General features: G+C 60.3%; 1 protein-coding gene across 8 annotated transcripts in view; it reads left to right on the top strand.

Annotated features, from left to right (window-relative positions):
• Positions 1–22,904, top strand: part of RBFOX3 (RNA binding fox-1 homolog 3) — a 409,848-nt gene that overhangs the window by 324,980 nt on the left and 61,964 nt on the right. For 2 of the 8 annotated variants that reach the window (XM_078066219.1, XM_078066215.1), the window contains exon 1: positions 4,445–5,039. The exons of 3 other annotated variants lie outside the window; for them this stretch is intronic. In XM_078066219.1, the coding sequence (XP_077922345.1) occupies positions 4,500–5,039 (540 nt within the window). In that variant the 5' untranslated portion in view covers positions 4,445–4,499. Of the gene's footprint in view, positions 1–4,437; positions 5,040–22,904 lie in introns of those variants that run through there. 3 more of the 8 variants (XM_078066216.1, XM_078066217.1, XM_078066218.1) reach the window with 3 other exon arrangements.

Genomic DNA, 22,904 nt, shown 5'->3' with positions numbered 1-22,904 from the left:
CCACTCCTAAAATAGGGAAGCTGTCACCTTTGGGAATCTAAGGGGCTCCCATATTTTATAGGGAGACAAGGACCTCCCTGTCCTCAACCTGACATTTCCCCAAGGGGGTCTGTTGGAGGCGCCCCCAGCACCTCGGGGCTTACCCCTGACTCCACTCCTGTTCCCATAGCTGTGGAATTGGGGTGTGAATCCTCCTGGAAGAGAATTCAGTTGGTTGCGTGGGTGTCTGGTTACTTCACCTGAAGGAGGTTTCTCGGGTCACCCCAGCCTCCCTCGTACCCACCCTGAGCCATGCCCATCCTAGCCTACCGTGCCATGGAGATGCCATGCACAATTCTGCCACTCCTGCCTCCTTGGTGCCCTCAGTGCTCATGCCCAAGCCTGTGCCCAACCCCCCGAAGTTGGGGCAGGGAGTTCTGGCTCTGCCAGAAGCATGGGGCACGCTGTCTCCGTAGATCATGGCCCAGCTGCAACTGGAGACTGTGAGCTCACCCCTTGTCCTAGCACGCCTTTGCCAAGCTCCAGGCTGTCCTCCGCGCATAGGTGAAGGCTAGGACGCCAGCCTGGGCACTCAGAATGGAGGAGAGGGGCAGGCCCATGAGTAACTCAGCCCCCCACCCAACCTCCTCTAAAGGGACTGGGGAGCTTTTTGTTTCCTGTGGGGATATACCCACGTGTGGCCTTGGGAATTTCCAAAGGATGGGGAGAGTGTCATAGGCAACAGCACATCAGATCATTTGACCACAGAACGGCCACCTTTTGTTAAAAACACAGGCCATCTTGAATACTTTTTGGCATACACTTTCCCAAAGAGACTCCACGTCCCCATTTCACAGAGGGACACACCAAAGAGACTGAGGATGTTTGTAAGGCTACTCAGACCTGGGTCTCCCAGAGAGGGTGGGAAAGGCAGGCCCTGCCCTGCAGGGGGAAATGGGGGCAGCCCCTGCACCTAGGACGGCTTCCTCGGAAAGGTGACACGTGGTGTGGGGAGGGGGGCAAGAAGGAGCCAGGAGATCTCCAAAGCCTTGGAACCGTCCAGACCTTTTGAGGTGCCTCCTTGCCTGATATTTATAGTGGTGCCCAGGAGCGCAGAAATAATTACAGCTCAGTTCCTGCCTCCCTAACAAGGCCTTTCTCAGATTCAGGGCGAATGGGATATTTTTTTCCTTGGCTTTTTTTAAGTAGTGAATATTAGCACTGGATTGACAGCCCTTCCCAGTACGCAGCCTCCCTTCACCCCAGAAGCGGGGGCAGCAGAGCCCCGGGCCCCCGGGCTTCCCCCACCCACCACTTGGGAGGCACCAGGGGCTCTGGAGGGCTGCGAGGGGCCCCAGGGGACCTGAAGAATGTTGTACCCCACTGTGTAGGCACTGGAGGTCCGCGGTGAGGAGGGCAAGGATGGCACAGACTCAGAAACAATCACTGCAGATGTGTTCTGTGCCGTTGTGGTGCTCCCGGGAGCACCACTGGAGGAGTACAAGCCCCTCCTCTCCTTCTTCCTCCAGTCCGTGGAGTAGAGATGTCCTGACGCCCCAAGCAGTCAGGACCCCAGCCCCAGGGGCTTTTTGCAGAAGCTTTGCCCAGCCTTCTCAGGGCCTAGGCTGCTAAGCCCCACTGGCCGCTGTGGCCACCTCAGCACTGGGATCGGCCTTGGGGTGGGGGTGGGCGTGGGGGCAGGGACACCTGCACTCATCCCTACCAGGTGCCCTTCCAGGCATTGGGGTGATGCTGTGCAACCCAGCCAGCAGGTTTCCCGCCCTCCTGACACTCACCTCTTGAGAGGAAGACCCAATGGGCTACAATGTTTGGCTATTCAGTGGCCTAACCCCCCAAAGACACCCCCTCCCAGTGGACAGAGGCCTCTCTCAATTTGTCAGTTAGTAATTGGCTCGAAGTGGAAGTCACGAGCCCATGGCACAGCACAAGAGGTGGTGGGCACACTGCCCCTGTCCTGAGAAATAAGGCAGACACACACGTTGTTCAAACCCTTCTTCTGGAGGTTTTTATTTTTTTTTTAATTCTGTTTTGCTGTTCTCAGTCTCTCTGGAGCCCAGGTGTGATTAGCTGACTGATGGAGGCAGGTGTCTAGACATGCTCCCAGGGCCTGACACTCTCTGGAGGTGAGGCTTGAAGCCAGGTGGCTGGGCTGACAGGCCCCACAGATGACCAGGGGCAAGGATGCTGGAAGCCATACCAACACCGAGCCTGGCATTGTTGGGGCCAATGACTGAGCTCAGGGGTCCCTCTAGGAAAGCTTCCCCAACCCCACCCTCCTGTCTAAGCTCACCCGAGATCTGAGCTCCCACTAGGCTGCAGTCTTGGTGTGTTGGCTTGCTTTCCCCACCAGACGGTGCACTCACTCCAGAGCAGAGCACTTGGTTTCTATAGCTCCGGCACCTGGTGTGGTATCTGTCTGCACGTAGTGGGTTCTCAGTAAGGAAAAGCAGGAGAGTCAACTCAAAGGGTGTCTTCTGTGGGTTGGACGATGTTTAGGACACTCTCAAATCCTCTTATAAGAGGGATAAAGCCTCCATCTCAGCAGATGCTTGGTAACAACGGCAAATTAACGAGTGAATGATTCACACGGAGCATGGACTTAGAGCCCAGGGCTGGGGGTGAATGCTACACAGCTGCCCCAGATTCCCGAATGTCCTCCGGGGACGAAGCAGCCAGGGCGGCGACAGCAGAAGAGAGGGAAGGCTTCTGAAACAGGAGGGCAGAGCAGCAGGACTTGGGGAGGGAGGCGGCCCCCAGGGCCGCCCCTGTTCTTGGAGCCAGGACCACTCTGTGGCACCACCCTCCACAGGACAGCCCTCTCCCCTCTCAAATGCTACCCCTGGCCACGTGTTCCTCCCCCAGATGTGCCAGGCCTCAGCACAGGCCCACCACTGTCACAGGCCGTCAGGGTTCCTCTTCTGGGAGATGAGTTAATAACTGTTCACAGCCCAAAGGCAGGGGACTGCCTCTGCAAGTCCATAGCCGAGCGTGCCACCCCTGAGGGGATCACAGAGAGGGGCTTCCGAAAAGGATCAGCAAGTGCAGCTACCTGCCGCAGGACCAGCTCTCCCCACTATGGTCTCTCCCTCAACCCTTGTCCCTTCTGCCATCTGCCTCCCTTCCAGACGTTGCACCCCCTTTCCTTCTAAGGAAGATGAACTGCAGGCTGCTTTGAGAGACATGAGGTGCCTGCCAGAGGGGCATCCAAGGGACACACACCTGCCTGCCTTGTTCAAACTGAGCTCGTCCCTGAATAGTGCTTGGCAGAAGCCCATCCTCTACCCATCCCTCTGATCCTCCTTGCTGCTTCCTCCTAAATGGCCCTCACGGACATGCACGGCAGGGAGCACAATAAGACGTCTCAGGCATCATCCGCCCAACCTCTCAGGGCAGGTGTGGAAACGGAAGCCCAGAGAGGACAAGGCACTTTCCTAAAATCACACAGCAAGTGAAGAGGCCTCCATGTGATGCTCAGGTTGGTGGTCTTCCCATTACAAGGTGGTCCCAGCCCTCCCTCCCTCCAGAGTGGGGCTCACTCTCAGAAGTGAAAGAAAGAGAATCACAGGTGCCTTAGGGAGGATAGGTGAGTCCAGAATTGGTACTGGATATTTGTGAGATTCTCCCCTTTCCTGGAGAAGCGTGCATAAGTGGGGCAAGAGGTTAGGTGTGTCCCCCAGCTGTCTCTACCTCTAAGGGTGGCAGGTAGCAGACTGTCCCTCAGAGCCTCACAGGCTCACCTGTGGCGTGTCCTGGTTAACTGAGCCTGGTCAGGGGCATCTGTCGAGTGTGAATGCGCCGCAAGCCGGTGGGGGTGTGTGTGGCTGGTGAAGCTGCAGATACACACACACGCACACACACAGCTGTGTCAGTCAGGACCCGTGCCAAGCCGTGACCCGGCCCAGGGGTCGGTACACGCGCACTCCTGCTGCATTGTGTGTACACACCAAGTCCAGCGTGTTTGGGTATGGCGACGGGAGGATGCATCGTGGCCAGGGCCCCTGTCCCCGCCCCCTCCCCCTATTAAATATCCACAAGACCATGTGCCTGTGGCAGGCCTAAGGTGTAAATGGGGTCTGGGGGCCAAGGGGTGGGCAGGAGAAGCCCCCGGGGGCTCCAGCTGGGTTCCCAAGCTCTGGGCAGCGGAGAAGCGTTCCCCGGCTAGGAAGCCTCTGCGTAGATGCCCTCATTACATCACCGACATCCCCGCCACTGAGCCGGCCTCCCTTCTGAGAGGCGCCTCTCTGAACGCCAAGCAGGACGAAGCGCCTTCCGGTCGGGCCGCAGAGCCGGCAGAGCCTCTCCTCTCCGCAGCGGCCGGCGGACCGAGCGGGGCCGGAGGGAGATTCCAGACCCCATGCCCGGGGCAGCCGCTGGATGCGGGGAGGACGAGGGCCGCCGAGGGGCCCGGGGAAGGGCGCCGGCGGGCGAGGGGTTAAGTGTGTGATCAGCTGTGGCGCCGTCGTTCCGGATTCTCTTCCCTCGGTGCGGGGCTCTGTTTGATGTTGGAGTACGCCAGGGACTCCCCCTCCCACCGCTACACACGCGCGCACACGCGCGCACTCACACGCACACGCACCACTCTTTGCAGACAGGGCTCCGGTGGCTCCAAAGTGACGGGCGCCCACTCCCCCGCTGCCCTCATCCCTTCTCTCGCGCACACAGCCTGCCGGGCCGTGTTCTCGCGCGCGATCTGCCCAGCATCCCCGCCCGGGCAGGGGAGCACCGGGCAGAGGCGCGCCGCTCGCCGTCCATGCCTCCCTCCTGAGGAGCGCCGCGAGGGGGAGGGGAGGGCCGAGGAGGAAGAGGAGGAGGAGGAGACCGAGAGGGCGCCCGGGAGGCAGGGCGCGCGCACACACCGAGGGACGCGCGGAGGGTGCGAGCCGCGCAGCGAGCGCAGAGCTGCCTCCGGCCGCCGGGCGCCCCCCTGCCGCCCCATGCTGTGCTCCATGGCGAACTCGGGCTGCCTCCTGCTGTCCAACTCCGGCAGCATGCTCCCGCACTCCGTGCCCTGCCCGCCCGCCTTCCTCTACCTCCAACAGGTAAGCTGCCCCCGGCCCGGCGCGGCCCCCCGCCCGGCGCACGTGCGCCCCGCGCCGCCGCCCACCCCGCGCTCGGCCGCCTCCGCGCCGCCGCCGGGGCCCCGCTGCGCTCCCCGCGTCATGGCGCCGGGGCCCGGCGGGGGGGAGCGGCGGCCGAGCGCGGGGTCGCCCGGGGCGCGCGCGGCGCGGGGCGGGGGGCCGGAGTTTGGGGCGTCGCTCGCAACTTTTCCGAAGGCGCGGGAGGGGGCGGCGGGCGGAGTCTCGGGGGAAGCCGGAGGGGAGGGGGCGGGGGTTCTCGGTGCCGCGGTCACTTTGGGGAACTTCGCGCCGGGCCGCGGGGGGCGCGGGGGCGGGGAGCGGGGCCCCTCCCCGGCCGCGTCGGGAAAGCCGGGGGGCCGCGCGGAGGCGGCGGCGGCGGCGGCGGCGGCGGGGGAGCCGAGCTCTGCTGCAGCGGGGACCGCGCGCGGGCCTCGGGGGAGACGGGCCACCTGCCTGGTGGGGCTGGCGAGGGAGGCCCCGGAGCTTCGGCCCCGGGGAGGGGGCTGGGGCCAGACTTTGCAATCTGCTGGGCTGCGCAGGAAGCTTGGGCTGGCGGGGGGGTGGGGGGGGCAGAAAGCCAAGCGACTCTGAGCCCCCAAATCCCCAGGACGCTCCACGGGAGGTGCACGCAGAGCATCAGCTGCCGCCTGCCCGCCTGCCGTGGTGTGCGGGGCGGGGGTCCTGCGATCCCACCCAATGCGGAATCAGGCGGTTCCAGGCCTGCATTGGGGACGGAGGGGGGGACTTCCTCGCCTCCCCCAGGCCCCTTGGTCTCTCTGGGCTGCGGTTCCCAGTGCCAGCCCAGCCAGAGCCGGCTGGGGGCTGCAGTACCCTGCCTCACCCACCCTGGCTGCCCACACCTCAGGGCTCGTCCTCCCTCCTGGCACTCTGGGGCTGCCTTCTTTATCTTTAGCACCCGGAACCTCTGCCTGGGCCTGCAGGGGTGGGGGCGGCTGCTTGCTTGGAGAGGCCTGGGGCTTGAAGGGGGAAGACCGGGAGGCCTGGAGATCTTCAGGCTGACTGTCCTGGGCCCTGCACACCCCAGCAGGAGGACTCCTTTAGGACTGGGTCTGCACTTGGGGCTGGGTGTGGAGGTGGGAGGCAGAAGGTAGAGGGGATCAGGCCAAAGCTGATGGTCCGGGTCAGGCCAGGCCTGATAATCTAAGTGGACATGTACTTCTACCACCTCTCCCATGTATGCATTTGAAGGTGTGTTTCTTGGAGACGGTGACAGGCTCCAGGTGGGGCTGGGCCTTTGGATGGTGGGTTCTTGTCTTTTTGTTCCCCTTGGGCTCTCCGGGGAGCTAAGAAAGAAGGGGCCATTGCAGGTGGCTCAGGAGGAGCTGTGGACAGCACAGGGAAAGATGAGGCCCTCAGAGCTGAGCCAGGTCAGCCAGTCCCTGGACTGCTGGGCACTCAGGTCAGCCCCTTACAAGGATCCATGCAGCGGGCATTGCTGAACGTGTCAGCAGCTGCAAAGGAAAGGATGGGGGACTGCCGGGTGGTGAGGAGCAAAGGGCCGCCGAAGTGGCCTGTGGTCCACAGACCTTGGCCCTTGCTCCCACCCTCCCTAGGACCACCTGTGACATCTGGGCAGTCCTGGGCACAGCTCAGTGGCAACAAGAGCTGCCGAGGGGGGCCCCCAGGCAGGCAGGTATCCAAGCCCAAGCCATGGCTGACTCCCCAAATTCCCCATCGTCATTTGAGTTGCAGATGGTCAGGGTGGACCTGGGAGGTCAGCCTTCCAGGGCATCCCAAATTTCCATGAGTGCAACAATCACTTGGGGACCTCTGGGGTGGGGCCCAAGAATCTGCATTTCTAACAAGCTCACAGGTGAAGTCACTGAGCAGACCACTCAAGTAGGGAACATCTGCCCTAGCCCCCACAGCCACACACAGGAATGCCCCGGGGCTGCCAGACCCCAGGAGACCCCAGCTCCCGAGGCAGACAGTGGGATTAGAGATTAATCCACCGTTTACTGGCTGCATTAGGCAAGTCAGTTCACCTCTTTGAACCTCAGGATCTTCCTCTGAGAAGGAGGACGAAAGCATCCCGTCCTCAGGCTGAACAGGAGGGTTGAGTTAAGATGAAGTAGCATCAAGCCTCTGAAAACTGCCGAATGTTGGCATTGTCTTGATGGTGTCAGACCTGTGCTGGTAGTTGGGGTGAATGTACCCACACGACCTGTAAGGAAGGCACGCCAATCCCTCCAGGGCTGGGTGAATGCATCCCCAACTGGTGGTATTTGGAGCTTTCTGTAGGGGCAGCAGTAAGGCAAGAAGATGCCAATGAGCCATAGCCATCCCGAGTGGGTGTCAGCCATGAGCAGAATTGTCTCTGGGAAAACCAGAGCGTGCCCATTGGGTCAGGCTCTGAAGTACCCTGTTTCCTCCAAAGCGGTCCGCAGCGGGTGGCCATGGGTCTCCGAGGGCCGGGAAAGATCTTGAATGCAGCCATTTCCTGGCTGTCTATAGGGACACATGCTTCTAGGAGCACACACAGCGCTGGTGGTCCAGGGTCAATATGAAACAAATAATGATGGGTCGTTGGAGACTCTGCTTGTCCCCAACCACCTCTGGAGTGAGACAGAGCCTCCCATGTCCCTTGGAAGTGGAGGCCACATGAGGAGGGGGCCCGGGGCGGCCCCTGGGCAGGTATCCAGGCTCAGAGCTCGCTTTCCCTGCAGCTCCACTGAGGAGTCGCAGGTCTGCATGAGTGAGCCCTGGTGCTGTATGTAGGCTGTGTGTTCAGTCTCAGCAGCACGCCTGAGAGCAGGAGCAAATACGGGAAATCAAGCAAGACAAGAGATGTGGTTTGCGGCACATTGAGATGCAGCCTTTAAACAGGCAAGTGTTGGAAACATACAGTCTTTCAAACTTGAAATTAGAAGGTAAAACCTCAACCAACAGAATTCCGTTCTCTGTTAACGTGACAACAGAGAATGGAGCCTTTTCCTGCTGCATGGGCTGGACCCCACGTGTGCGGAGACCAGGTCATGTACCCGCCGAGACACAGCGACTCTGTAATTCATTAGAGACGCTCATCGTCAGGCGTCCCTCCTCCCAGCCTCTCAGCGGTGCTGATATTTGTCAGAGTCCTACCTGTCCGCTGGACAACTTCAGGTCACCCGACACCAGGAGACATCCAGCTGCAGTTTGAGCCCTGGTATTTGTTAAGAGCTTACCCAAGGGGCCCCGGGCAAGCTCGGTTTCCCCACCTGCCCAGCCAGCCACTGGAGCCCACTTAGGGCTCCCTGTGAGCCCTTCGGTTCCCCCCAGGGCAGCCCAGAGCCCTGGTCCCCCCACATCTGGCCCCTCCTAGGGATCCTGGGGTGGGACACAGGAAGATTGTCGTCCGTGGTGCATTACGGCCAGCCCAGCAAGGGGTGCGATACAAGGGCCTTAAGTTTCATAAGAAGGAGCGTCGGTGATGGAGGGGAGGGGCCGGGCTGGTTTGAGGGAGAGTGGGCCCTGGAGACTGTGAGCACCCGGACCTTCCTGAGGGCTGTGTTCTGAGCGCTGTTGATCTCATCTTCCTTCTGCTCTTAATCGAGATGAAATCACAGATAGCCTTGCTTGCCCTCGAAAACACTGGCAGCCACCGGAAGTTTCCATGGAGGATGTGGTGTTTCCACCCAGCTGCCAGCATGAGGCCGGTTGCATCTTGGAGTTGCTAACAGCAAGGAGCGCTCGCTCGGGCTCTGGAACCCAAAGGCTTCTGGGGGCGGTCAGGGAATTCTAGGGTCTACTTGAGATTCATTAGGAAGCTCTTCTCTTATTAATAATCGTTTTTTGGGGAAAGCAACACTGCTAATCACAGGAACTTTTAGTAGGATTGATTACCGTAGCAAAGTCACCTCGGCTTCTCACGCCGTCTGAGAGCGCCCGGGCCGTTGTCTGTTCCCTGGGCGGTTGGCCTGTCACCTTGGTGTGACTCCAACCCCATCTGAGACATGCTTGCTCCTGGTGACATCACGTGCCTGTGAGTACACCCCGGCCAGTGGGAGGGCCAGGCACACAACAGAAGCGCGTTCGAGTCTTCAGAAAGACGTGCTATCAAGGTCTGGGCCGTTGGTGTCGTCTGGTTGCTGAAGTACCTCGGTTATTTCTGTGGGTTCCTACCCGGTTTGCGCTCTGACAGCTCACATTTGTGGCAGAATCTGCCAAGCATGCATGCACATCTCACGGTTAAGGAAACCGAGGCACAGAGAGGTTAGGAGTCATGCCGACTCATAAAGCCACTGACAAGCAGAGCCTGGCTTCCACCCCAGAATCAAGGCTCAGGTGTGTCTGGGACTGACAGGTATCGAGGACCCAGGAGGTTCTGTCCTCTGACCGACTCCCAGCCACGTGCAAAGCAGAAGTGTCTCAACTGGAGCCTTCATGCGGCACGAGCTCTCATCTTGCCTGCAGATTTTCAGGCAATGGCATTTCGGAGATTCCTTTTGGGTTGGGGAGAGTGGAAGTGGCCTGCTTTGTTGAATCTTGTCCTGCGGGGTGAGTGGGCTTCCCTGGAGAGCGTGAGCAGGGACCTTGGTGTGCTGGCCGGGTGAGCACGGGAGATGGGCAGGGCAAGGAGCAATGGCCCGGAGGGAGACCCAGCCTGGAGCACAGGTCGAGGGCCGCTCTGTGGAGGGTGGCAGGATGTTCCGTGTTCAGACCCAGCCGAGCATGAAGTCTGTGCAGAGCAGAGTGGCCTGGGACCCCCGGCTACCCCCTGGGGCATCTCTGCCCAGAGGTGGGGGGTGCGGGGCATCTTCTGAACCCGAGCCAGTGCGTCACAATGCGGACAGACGTGCGTGTCTCGGGGCCTGGAGGGGCTGGGGTGGCCGGGTCAGTCACTGGTCCTCGAAGCAGGTGGGGAGTGACTAACTCTTCTCGGGACAGCGTTTCTAGGGTTTTCCAGTTCCGTTCAGGAGGCCTGCGTCTGTTTCCCATAGTTACGGTTTGTGACTGAGGTTTGAATGACACACCCCGTTTCCCAGAATCACAAGTGAAGGGTTGGCTTGGCCATCATCTTTCCCATCTCCTGACCCCCAGTGAGTCTGAGAAGGGGGTTCACCTGTACCGAGGCTCCAGGTGCTTACTGAGTACCGAGAAGCCGCCTTCCGACGGCCCCGCATGAGGACCTGTTTGCGGCCGGTGGGACCGGAAGAGCAGGCACGGTGGTCCGTGGGGCTCGGCCAACAGCGGTTGGCGTGCTGGGAGGTCAGCAGAGGGCAGGGAAGGACACTGCAGCAGGGCAGACTCTGCCCGTGGCCTGGCCCTTCCCCCGGCACAGCCCAGAGCCTGTGCCCACCGCACCGGGCTGACCAGTGCTGAGCCACCGAGCTCGGTGGTCAATCACACGTGGCTGCCATCCTTGGAGGAGGCGAGGCTGAGGTCCCAGCACAAGTGTTCTCTGCCTCCTGACTTTGGTCCTGGGGACAGCTGCCTGACGGTGGCTCGGAGCAGAATGTGGGGCTCCAGGGAGAGCAGGGGCCAGCAGCGCCTCAGGCCAGCTCTGGGATGGTGCCCACAACCCTCGGCGCCTAACTCGGGCCCAGAGCCAAAGGCAGTGGTCCTGTGGGCCAGGCCCAAAGCTCCTGGTGGCGTGGGACCAAGGGACCCTCGGGGGTCTCTGTGGCCAGGGGTGGATTCTAACCCAGACCCCAAGATGCAGCAGCTGCAGAAGGGGCTCCCTTACTCCCCGAGGGCAGGGCTTGGCCAGCCACCCAGACCTCTGGGGTCCTGGTGACACTGTCGGTGGCTGTCCCCACCTGCCCTTGGCCTCTTTCCTCCTAGCGTCTCTCTCTGTGCTTCCTGACTGGCCTCCAGCCTTTGTCTTCTGCCTTCATGTCTGTTCTCGAATCCAGAATTTTCCATGCTTCTAAGCCTCTGCCCCCTCTTCCCTCCTGGCCTACTTTCTCTCCTTTCCCGTATTCGTTTTCCCTCTGCTTCTCCCCTTCACCCCGTCTTCCTCCCAGGGGATTCCAGCCCCTCTTCCTCCCCTGAACTCTGGCCCACCCGCGCAACCCCCTGCAGCCCCCTCCACGGCCTGCCAACCCACGGGCAGATGGTTACGTGGTTCCATCAGGGGCTGCGCAGCCTGGAGCAGGACTGCGTGTCTAGACTTGGGTGCCGCCCACGCAGCAGCGGTGTCTGGGCCCCCGGAGAGAGGGAGCCCAGTTCTGGAAGGAGACCCGCTGGGGCTGGGGCTGGGGCGGGGGCTGGAGGCCCCGGACTGGTCAGCTCGGTGGGCCACAGGCCCCGCTCACAGGAGCCCTGGGGAGGGGCCCGGCCCACCTGCGGCAGCCCCGAGAGGCCATGGAAGCAAGTCCTAGCCTCCCCCAGGCCAGGAGCTCCAAGGGGCTGCCAAGGTCTTTGTACCGCTCGGGTCCCTGAGCAGCTGAGAGAGTCAACAGAGGAGGGGGAGGTCAGCGTCCCCTGAGCGTCCACAAATTATTCATGGAGCGGCTGTTTGTACCGGGCACTGCAGTAGGTCCCGGGTGGCCCAGGTCCTGTGCCTTCTGGGGCCACAGGCTCAACTCAGTCACAACCAGTTAGTTCCAGGAGTGGTGAGCACGTATCTTCCCGCCGTGGCCGTGGGGGTGTGCGCAGAGCCCACCGCGTGATCAGAGTGTCTTCCCTTCTGGGCCCGGGCTTCTGTGCCTCTAAGATGGGACTTTACGTCTTCTTTCCTTCCCCTCCAGAGGGCTTTGGGGGCTGCAGAGGCTCCTGTGTGCTCCCCCCAGCCCATGCCTGTCCCGTCAACACCAACTCAGATGTGGCGTCCAGGTCTCGGGCATCCCGAGTAGGCAGCTTCGGTGTGTCGGGCAGGGGAGTGTTAGCGGGGCTGCAGGTGCCTCGTGTGTGTGTGTGTGTGTGAGAGTGTGTGAGTGAGTGTGAATGTGTGTGTGAGTGAATGTGGGTGTGAGTGTGTGAGTGTGTGTGTGAGTGGGTGTGAGTGTGTGAGTGTGTGAATGTGTGTGTGTGAGTGTGTGGCTGTACGTAGTTGTACATCTGTGTGTGTGTGCATGACTGTGTGTATGCATACGTGTGTGTGTGTGTGTGTGCACGCACCTGTGTTGAGAAGGCAGAAGGAAGCCACTGTGAAAACATGGCCCCAGCCCCAGGGGAACCTAGCACCCAGCATTTGGGGATGTTCTGGAGGGAGGGTCCCCTCGTGCCTCCTCCGCTCGGGGCCTCCTGGCCTGGAGAGGGGCCCTGTTCGCCCGTTCCAGACGGTGATTCTGGGGTTGGGGGTCACTGAGACATCACTGATGCACCGTCCTCCCTCCGGGTCAGCTGCTCCTGGTGATGTGTGCAGAGCTCAGTATGAGTATGGGGAGGGGAGGCCCCATGATGACGCACGCAGAAACCGCCCAGGAGCAGGGGAGCGACGCGGAGCTCACTGCCATCTCCAGCTGCGTGGGGAGGCGCAGGGGTGAAGCCTGGGTTAAAAATCAGGAAGGGTCGTGTTCCGATTGCAGCTGTGCCCAAAATGCCATCCTCCTCCTGGGCCTCAGTTCCTCACAGTAAATCAGTGCAGGGACCAGTCAGGGCTGCCCAGACCTGGGAAGTGGGGTTGGAAATGGAGAGCCTGTGCTCGGGGATTTGTTCCGTTATCAGCAGGGAAGGCATGTTTATGGGCGGATAATCAGAAGGATCAGCTGAAGGCATCCCAGGCTCAGCCAGGATCTGGAGAGTCTGACCATCTTCGAAGGCTAGCAGGTGGGCACATCAGGGAGAACAGGTCCTCTGCGCCTGGACAGGACCAGAGAGTGGGAAGGGGCGGTGGCTTTAAAGGAAAATCTCGAAGGACAACTATAATCTCCTATAATCTAACTATAATCTCCCAACTTTAGCATCGGTTGTTATGGGAGGTGGTAAGTTCCCCGTCACCAGAGGAATTCAACAGAGGCTGGCTGGCTCACTGTCTCAGAGGCTCCAGAGGGATGCTCTCCAGTACAGATGTGGTACCAGCCAGTAGGAAAGTTTACCTTCTCTAGTAGCCACTTAAAAGAAGTGAAAAGAAGCAGAAAAGATGAATTTCGGTATTACGTTTTAGTTAACCCAGTATATCGCAAATATACCGCCAACATGTGATCTATATAAGTTCTTAGCGAGGTGGTTCACATTTTTGTTTTTGTACTAAGTCTTTGAAGTCCGGTACGCGTACGGCACGTACCTGTTCGGACCAGCCACATGTCTAAGGCTCTGTGCCCATGCGGGGTTGTGGCTACCCTGCTTGGCAGAGCTAGAACATTTCCATCATTGCAGAAAGTTCCGTTGGATAATGCAGAAGTCAGTAGGTCTCATGACTCCCAGTCTGGTCTTTGGACCAGCAGCCCAGGGAGCCAGCTAGAAATCAGACCCTCCTCCATCAGAATTGGCATGGATTGGCAGGTCTGGGGGAGTCGCACTGCTCGGAACTCGGTGTCCTTCGGGGGGTGTGGACGGGGTGGCCCTGTGATCCCTCCTGTGACCGCAGGTCTGAGAGCCCCATCACGTCCCCCGGATTGTGCCAGCGCCAACCTGCACATGGTCTGCGTCCCTGACAGCCTCCACCTGCGCATGGTGGAGGAATGCTGAGACTCTGAATGGAGGAATGTTTTCCATAAGCATAAATCTGTTTTTGTGCATAAAATGCCCATTTGAGTTAAGTTACGACGATACCTATTCTTTTTTTTTTTTTTTTTTGGATGTCCTTATTTGGCAAAATAAAAGGTTGGCAATTGGAATTGATCTCCCCCATTCCCCATTTCTAAAAAATACATTTTACTAAGTAGTCCTCTTCAAAAGTCTGGAAACCGGCGATCTACAGCAGAGACCACTGGGCCCGATCCATCCCACCGTCTGTTTTTATAAAAAAGTTTTGTTGGAACGTGGCCACGCGCCTTTGTTCACGCGCTGTCTGTGGCAGCTTCCACGAGCAGCGGTGTTCACCAGTGGCGGTGCAGTCCACGTGGCCCGCAAAGCTCAAAATATTTGCTGGAAAAGGTTGCAACTTTGCAGGAAAATTTTGCCAACCTCTGACCTGGAACAGCGACGTCCATGGAGGTATAATGGCGGCCACATGGGGTGGGGGGCTGAGTTTTCTAGAAGCTCCCTTTGCCAAAGTGCCAAGAGACAGATGAAATTCATTTTAATGATATCTTTTATTTCACCCAGCCCAGAATATGTTCATTGCAACATCTCATCAATCTAAACGTTACCGAGATATCCGGCATTCTTTTTTCACGCTAAATCTTTGAAATCCACTCCGTATTTTTCACTTGTGGCCCGTTGCACATCAGACCAGCCACCTTTCAGTTGCTCAGTAGCCACATGTGGCCAGGTCTGGAAGGTTCCAGCAGGGCATCTGCAGAGGCGGCTCAGAGCAGCTGGGCTTTGCCTTGGGGGTCCGTGGTGAACCTGGACCATCCCAAAGGGAGACAGCAGTTTATATGGAGAGACACAGAGGCAGGTGGGTTCAGGGCAGCTTTCTGGACGGCCTGGTGCCTGGACAGTAAGGGAGAGAGTGACGGTAGGAGTGTTTTGAGGTTGTGGCCTAGAAGTTTGGACTTTTCTCCGTAGGCGGTAGGGAAGTACGGAAAGCCCTGAGCAGGGCAGTGGCGTGATCAGGTCTATGAGTAAGGAAGATTAGTCTGGGATGGGAAAGGAGACTGCAGGCCAGAGAGAGAGGCGGTGGGGCCTGACCCAGGGCCGGGCGGCTGGGAGAGGGATACGGTGGGCTGAATAAGGAAGATTGTGCACATCCCCTGTGCACAGGGGCCATGCAGAAGAGAGTCCCTGTGGAATCGGTGGTTTCTGGCTTGAGGTTGGTGCTGATGCATGGTGGGTGGGCCATTCTGGTGGCCGTGGCCCTGACCCTGGCCTTGTGCACTCAGCCTTCATAAGCCCTGGGCCCTGGCTCCGTGGTGGAGAAAGGCCTTCCTCTGCTGGCCCAGGAGCCCTCCTGCTGGCGCCAGGCTGGGCCACACGTCCCGGCGGAGGACCCCTGGGTCCTGCGCCCTCTCCTGGCCTCCTTTCCAGCATGTTCAGCTGGACCAGAGAGAGTGCCCCCGACAGACATGAACGTCTGCTATACCCTTTTGGAAGCTTAACACTTCACCTCTTGTTCTCCCTCAACATCTGGTCTGAGCCCGGCTGCGGCCCGGGCGGCCCTCCTGAATCCTGGCCTCAGATGTGCTCAGAGCTTCTCTGCCAGGTAGTTGGGGCCGCCAACGGCCTCGTTCCAGAGAAGCGGCAGCCCCACGCCTGCGCCCCAGTGTCCCCTGCCACCAGACACCTGGCCAGGGAAGCGCACAGCAGGGGCTCAGGGCCAGGTGACAACCTGTGAGACCCTCCAGGGTGGAAGGTGACGGGAGCCCGCACAGCTGAGGGAGGGGCGAGAGGGTCACAGGTTGAGCTCACCTGCGCACCACCTGGGAAGGCCTCACAGACGAGGGGGTGGGGGTGATGCCCAGCATGGGGCCTTGGGGGGGGAAACAGGCTGACATACAAGGGCCCCTGGAGCCGGGCTGAGGGTGTGGCTGCCTACCTGGTCCTCACCAGGCAGCTCCAGCCTCCTGGCCTTTGTCCTTGCCATGCCTTCCCCCGGGAGTGCCAGTTCCCAGACACCGGCCCAACCTGCTTTCTCATTTCCTCCAAAACTTTGCTCTCTCTCATGAGACCTTTCTTGACTGTTACTGAGCCGCCCCCCACGTCTCCGCCTCACTCCCTCTCTCTCTGTCTCTTCGCCTTCCCTTGCTATATTTTTGTTCATAGCATTTATGAATATCTGACACATTATGTGTTTTACTGGTTTATTTGCTTGCCTCTACAAGGGGAAGGACTTCTTGTCTCTTGTTCACTGCTGGTTCCCCAGCACCTAGAACAGTGCCTGGCACGGGGCAGGTGCTCAGGAAGCCTGCTGATGGAGACCCCGCCCCCCTCCACTGGCCGCCCCGGGGACCGAGTGGTCTGCCCTGTCCAACCAGCTCTGAGCCTGGCCATGCGCACAGCCAGCAGGGAAGTGACAGAGATGGGAAGGGGTCTTCCCTCACAGCCCTGGGGGCTCCTGAGCCTCGAAGAGCAGGAATGTCCTAGACGTGAGCAAACTCGGTTCACCTCCTCCGCCGTCCACTGTTGCTTCTGTCTGTATGGTTCCGATGTCTGGTCCCTTTTTAGTACACTCACAAAGTTTTGCAACTGTCACTAGTGTCCAGTTCCGGAACATTCTTGTCCCATGGGCATTAAGCAGCCGCTCCTCCACCCTTGCCCTCAGCCCCTGGCCAACCACCAATCGCTCTCTGTCTCTGTGGATTTACCTATTCTGGAAATTGCACGTTAACAGAATCTCAATACGGGGCCCTTCTTGTCTGGGCTCTGCAGTGTGGGGCGGCTGCCGCAGGAAGCAGCGGGCTCTGCCCTCGAGGGCTCACAGACCGGGGAGGCAGCGGGTTTGCGGGTGCCGGGCTGGCGTGACCTTCAGAGCCAGCCTCAGCTGGCCTCTAGAGGGGCCTCGCAGGAGAGGTTCACCCTGCATAGGGTAAGTGGGTGTGTGGGCTTGGGATGAAGAGAAGGAGCCCCTGCACAGCTGGGGGGTGGGGGGGCCCTAAACTTTCCCAGTTTGGTCTCCTTATTGCTACTCTAGCATCTCAGTCTGAGCCTTGGCCCTGCCTAGGGTGCATGGGAAGAAATTGGTTTCTTCTGATGAAGTCCAGACGACGGATGCCCGTTGAGTGGGTGCCTGGGCCCGAGCACAAGTGCGTGTGCCGCCCCTGAGCTAAAAGGGCCTGCCGGCCACCGCTCCTCCAGCCCTCGTGCAGAGCCCAGCTGCTCCGGCCCACGCCCCCGGTGGACTCGGAGCTCCAGCACTGTGCGGCGGGCCCTTTGTTGCAGTGGGGCAGGGGCCCAGGTGGCCGTTGTGGAGGGAGCCTGCCGAGAGCGTGTACATGTTTGATGCGGTGTTTTCAGGGGTGGCCCGTGCGTACATACGGCTGCAGGTCTGAATCGGCCGCAGCATGGCTAAGGATTGGGGACTGAGGAGAGTGCAGAGTGAGTCGCTCAAGACCCTGGCACGTCGGCCCCGATGTGTGCGCCGCGGCCCAGGTGGGCGCCAGGACAGGGCCAGGGAGGATGAGCCAGCTAGTGGCCCTCATTCCTACACAGGCTGGCAGAGGAGGCCATGAATTGTCCCTTGCCCGGCCACCCTCTCTGTCCCAGTCCTCAGAGCCTCCTGCAGAGCCCTCAGTTGTCCCGAAGCCAGGCCTTCCCGAGCACGCCTGGTTTCCGCCCTCCCAGCCAGTCCAGTGCAGGCTCGTGGTGGGCAAGTGAAGCAGGGTGCAGAGGGGCAAGCAGGCTGGGCCTGCCGGTCACTGGCTCCGTGACCCTGGCACTTCACCATCCTGGTCTGTCTCCTCCTGGGTACGTGGGATATCTGTGCCTCCTTCCATTGCATCCGGTGGGGGGATCGTGGCATGGCACCGCCAAAGTGGCCAGTCCCAGGCTGGGGATGGGGTCAGCCCTGATGGACGCTGGCCTCTTTAGAGGTGCAGATATGTTAAATCCAGAAATAGGAATTGCTAAAATAAGGTCATAAAATGTGTAGTTTATCTTAAATATTTCCATTTAGCAAATTAACAATTTAGACCCATGCTTGAGCAAATGCAGTGTAATTGTGCTATTCACAGTTGATGATGGGATTTATTTTAATTCAGAATTGAAAGTGTAAATGGGAGGCCTGACCAAATGTTCCTCACCCTGTGCAGCTTCCCAGGGGGCCCAGTGGATGCTAGGGTACCCCAGGAGTTGGGGGGCAGAGTGGTGAGGGCCCCTTGGAGAGGATGTCACAGTGAGCTTGTGAGTCCAGAGCCCCCGGGGCACCTGAGTCTTTCATGCAGCTCTGCTGTTTTCCAGCTCCCATAAATACGGTGCTGACCACCACTCCTAGCTCTCTATCCCCCACCCAGCCCTATGGCTTGCATCCAACCAGGGACCCCCACCCTCTTCAGTTGGAGAGCTGATACCCGTGCATCTTCTCCCTCCCTCCTCCTTGGAAATTGCTAGAATTTTGCAGGCTCCATGCTGCCCCTGGGCAGGGGACTAGAAGAGACCCTCAGAGGATCCAAAGCTTCCTGAGGCCCCTCTGGCACCTCTGGCTACCCTCTGGCTACAGGTTGGCCAGGACCCTGGGCAGGGCTAACTGAGAATCTAGAGCCAGAAATCCAGGAAGGAGATAGCACAAAGGCACGAGGGAGACCGAGGCACCCACCAAGGGACTCTCCCTCTGGGGCTGCAGGCAGACCTGCCCCAGGCCATTTGCAGGCTTGGGGTGAGGAGTGAGGATGCCAGCACAGGATGGGGTGGGAGGTCAGAAGACTCTGGCTTAGGGGCCTGGTGCGCTTGTCTGTGAAGTGGGGCTCAGCGGCCGTGGCAGCCCTGCCAGACCCGTGTGTGCAGTGCAGTGCTAGGACACGCACACCCCTCCAGATCAGCGCCACCTCGGAGGGGGCCTGATGGAGACTCCAGAGAGCGGTGGCAGGAGGATTTACCCAGCCTCATGCCTGGCTCAGCACTGCCCAGGGCAGAGGTCATCAGCCCATTTTACAGAAAAGAAAAGCTGAGGCACGGAGAGACTAAGAAGATGGGGGCAGCTCTGGCCCTGGGACACCACCGGAACAGCACCCAGGCTCTGCGCCCTGCTCCCCCAGGCTCGGGTCGAGGCCTGCCAGGGTGGGTGGGCCTCCCTCCACTCCACTGCCCCCAATTAGGCGCACACTCTCAGGGCTGCGTGTCCGGTGTCCCTGTCCCTGTAGCTGTGTCCTCGCTTAGGATCCTCCTGAAGCCCCCCCCACCCCCTGCACAGATCAGCTCCTCCCGGGTGGCTCAAGGACCCCCTTCATCTGTGGCTCAGAGCTAAGCCGACTTAATTCTTTTGATCTTGGTTCAGAAATCATCCCCTCCAGCCATTCCGCTGCTGCTTGGCTGGGTCTGCAGCCCTGGGCTGTCGGCCCTTCATAGCGGGCTCCCCTGACACCTGCCCTAGCCTCTGTCCTGAGCACTGCCCCCTCCGTGGGCCTGCCAGGCACCCTCCTCCCCAGGGCTGTGCTAGGGTGGGAGTGTGGGGAGGCGGGAAGTGCCCTCGGGAGTGCGGGAAGGCGGGCCCATCCCTGGGGGCTGTGTGGAGCTGGATCTCCTGTGTCTTTTCTGGGGTCAGGGCTTCGTTGGCCCTGGCCCCGCGAGGAGTGAGATTAGGGGAGGGGGACGGGGGCCGGAGAGGCAAAGCCAGATTTGTAACCCCTCCCGCCTGGGTCCCCATCACAGCTCTGGGGGGGCTGGGGACAGAGCCCTGCAATGTTCATCCACCTCCCTGGGACCCTGTACACCCAGGGCCTGAGGGTCATTGTTCCTTCCCAGCCAGGGAGGCAGGTGCCAGGCCCCCAAACCAGGACTCAGCCCCTAATGACTGTCTGACCTCACCTGAGGTGTGGGAGCCTGCAGAACTGGGGAGAGGGGGCATACCCTGGTGCAAAGCGTTAAGTCAGACCAGAGGGCAGGAACAGTGTCCCTGTCCCGGCCGATGCCCCAGGGAGCCGGCAGATAGGACGGGAATGGGAACACGGTGTAAGTCCCTCCCATCACACCCGGGCCAGGCCCTCTGTGGGGGAATCTGTGCCCACGGGCTCTGCCTCGGTGCAACCCCCAGCATCTGCCCCCCCCCGAGAGGGAGGGGACCTCACCGTGGCCTCCCCCTTCCAGGCTTCCCTGACTCAGTCTGAAATGAGAACCAAAGGAAATGAGGAGCCGGCAGTTCATTTGCGAGCTGCATTGTGTTGGGGGCTCTTAATTAGACCTAATTAGACTAATTAACTTTCAAATGAGAAACTTGGATTTTTTTCTACTCTCTCCATCACTTTCTCTTTGTTCCCCTTTTGGAAAATGAAACAAGGATAAATATTTGAATGGCTCGCTGCAGCCTGGGAGGGGGGAGCCGGCCCGGAGGGCTGGGGTGGAGGGCGGGGGGTGCCGCCCCTGCCGCCCCCTCCCGCGTGCTCGGGCTGTCTGCTCCAGAGCCTGTGTCAGCCGCACTCCGCTCTTCCCCGGGAAGACCAGGGTGTGGCCGGGTCTCTCCTCAGCAGATGCTGCTCATGTTGTTCCTGGCGCCAGGAGTGGGGGATGAATAAGACGCTGGGTCCTGTGGGGGACGCTGGTGCGGCAGAGGAGGGACAGGATAACTCAGGGCAGACCCCGCCCCCCGCCCCCAGCCCAGATGCTCCAGACCCCCATCCAGGTGAGGCTCGGAGAAGGGCCGCCCAGGCCCCCCCTTGTCCACAGCCTGGAGAGCCCGCTGTGTTTGCCTTGTCCCCTGCCCTGCAGGCCACCAGTGGTGCCACTTTCATTGGCAAAGGTGGCATTCCCAGAGGCACCCAGCCTCGTCCTCCTTCCCCTGAGAGCGGCCCCACAGCCTCCTGCTTCTCTCTGTAGACAGGCAGCTGCGTCTGGGGGAGTTTGAGTATTAGATGGAATAACCCTGGAATGTGTTCAGCCTGGGGCTGCACTCGGGGAGTCCTGATGATGTCCTGAGCTGTCCTGTCTCCCCACAGCCCCCTACATGTGGCTTCAGCATCCTACCCCAGGGTCTCCCCACCTGCAGGCCCTGCCCAGGGGGGACCTGCCAAGCCCACGGGTAACCTGAGCATTGCAGCGAAGCCCACCCCTCCAGAGGGCCTGGGACCTGTCGTCTTCCTGACCTTTCCCTCCCCAGAACCAGACGGGAAGAATTCTGACACCGCCACCTCTAGGCTTCCTTATTGATTCCTCTCTGTCTCAGCCCCAGCCGCCGGGGGGGGGGTTGTGGCCCCAAGGTGGGTGCTGCCAGCAGAGGAAGGAGGAAGCTGCTTCTGCTGACACTCTGGAACGTGCTCAGGGCAGGGGGCAGCTCCCACCCGCCCTCCGAGCCCGCCCCCTCCCTGCGGCCCAGCCTGTTTGCAGGGCTCAGCATCAGGGGCAGACTCGGGTGAAGGCTCCAAGCAGGCTGGGCAGGGTGGGCTGCGGCAGGCTTGTCTGGACGCCATCTGGCCAGGAGCTGCCCAGAGCACCTGGGCACAGAGAAGCTGAATGTGGGGAGACTGGTGCCGCATCTGCTGGCCCCTGGTGGGGGCCCAGATAAAGGGGGGCACCCCATCTGCATGGCCTTTGCATCAGCCGGGCGGGAAGCAGGCTGGCACAGGCTGCCCATCGGGGGCCTTCCTCTGGGGCTTCCCGCCCCGGCAGCTTGGAACCCACAGTATGTGGGTGCGGGCGGAACTTGGGCCCCGCGGCAGGGCTGGGCAGGCCACCTTCATCTCTTTCAAGTCCTGCCCTCTGGCTCTCAAGCTCTGGGGACTTGTTATCTTGGCTGGGTCTTCCCAGCAGGATGTTCTCCTGGATGACAGCTCCCTGAAAACAGAGGGTCTGGCTCAGAGTCAGAAAGAGGGTGTGCGGGATGCCTCCGGACCTCCCCTCGCTCCTCCCAGAGGCGTGCCCCAGCCCACAGGGCGGACTTGAACCCTTGTTTCTGATCCATGGCCTCCCCAGCGTTGGTGCCGACGGACACTGAGGGTCCCAGAGCGCTGAGCCAGGCGGCCCCTTTCCCCTAGAGAGACCCCAGGCCTACTGTGTCGGGCAGGAGTTCGGTGCCAGGCTGTGCGAGTCCGAGTTTTGCAAAGCCAGCTCCCGGACGCCCTGTCCCTGCGGTGCACCGGCTCTGAGCCGGGGGCTGGCCAGGTCACTGGCAGGGGCACTGCGGGGTGGGGCAGAGGCTGCGCCGAAGGGAAGGTTGCTTTTCTCTCCCCCAGCTGGAGCATCTCCATTTGGGGGTGGGAGGTGGCATGGGGACGGCGAAATTTCAGTCCTCAGCTGTCACTCTCTCTCCCCCGGACAGCCCCCGCCCTGCTGCTCTTGTTCCAAATGTCCTTGCAAGCTCTCTCGCACAAACCTGGGTCCCCTTGGCAACTTCCTCCGGCTCTAGGTGGCCCCGGGGGGTGCTGGAAACACTGGAGTCTGAGAACCGCCAGATGCAGGAAGCGTGCTGTGGGGTTTTTCCATTGCTGCCACCTGCATTCTCCCTGTTCTCTGCTCCCTGCCTTCCCCCAGCGCTGCTCACAGGCCTTCTCCCTGACCAGAGGCCCTCTGCCTGTCTGTCTGTCTGTCCCCACCACCCGCTGCAGACCCCGGGCCTCTGCCCGCAACACCCCAGGGCTTTGTTAGCACAACTGAGTTCAAATGTCAGATTAGTCTTTAGGAGATCGAGGGGTCAATTTTCCACAGCTTCTTCCTCTCCATTTAACTAATTTAACTGCACGATTGTTACAAATTTCATTTTATTATAGCCCTGCTTCTCAGTCCAATTGAATTACTAAAATCTCATTTTCTCAGAAGTGCTGAATATGTAATCAGAGGAAAAATTATGCTCCCGTCTGCCTATTAGGACGGTTCATGCATGTATGAGCCGTGTGACATGTGACGGCCACACGGACAGACGGCCCACGTGCGGCGGGGCTGGCCTCCCAGGGTGGGCGCCCCCAAGGGGCGGAACCTGCCCCCCGGCGTGCGTGTGGCTGGGACCATGTGCGTGCAGGCAGCCCCGTGCTTGCAAGAGGGGAAACCACATCAACTCCCCGATTACAGATTAAGCAGTGTCTGTGGGCCATTGTAATTAAAGGGAAATTCAATTCCCTTCTAATGCCCCATTATGCCGGGCTCCGTGAGGTGCGGCTGGGATTGCGCCACTCGTCTGATGGGACCCGAGGTTCCAGGGAGCGTGAGTGGTGGCCAAGGCCTGTCCTCCTTCTCGCTGCAGCTTCTCAGCAGGGGCAG

This window comes from Halichoerus grypus, chromosome 2 (genome assembly GCF_964656455.1).
Source record: "Halichoerus grypus chromosome 2, mHalGry1.hap1.1, whole genome shotgun sequence".
Taxonomy (NCBI): domain Eukaryota; kingdom Metazoa; phylum Chordata; class Mammalia; order Carnivora; family Phocidae; genus Halichoerus; species Halichoerus grypus.
Note: the sequence above shows the minus strand (reverse complement) of the source record. Positions and strands in the feature narration are given on the sequence as shown.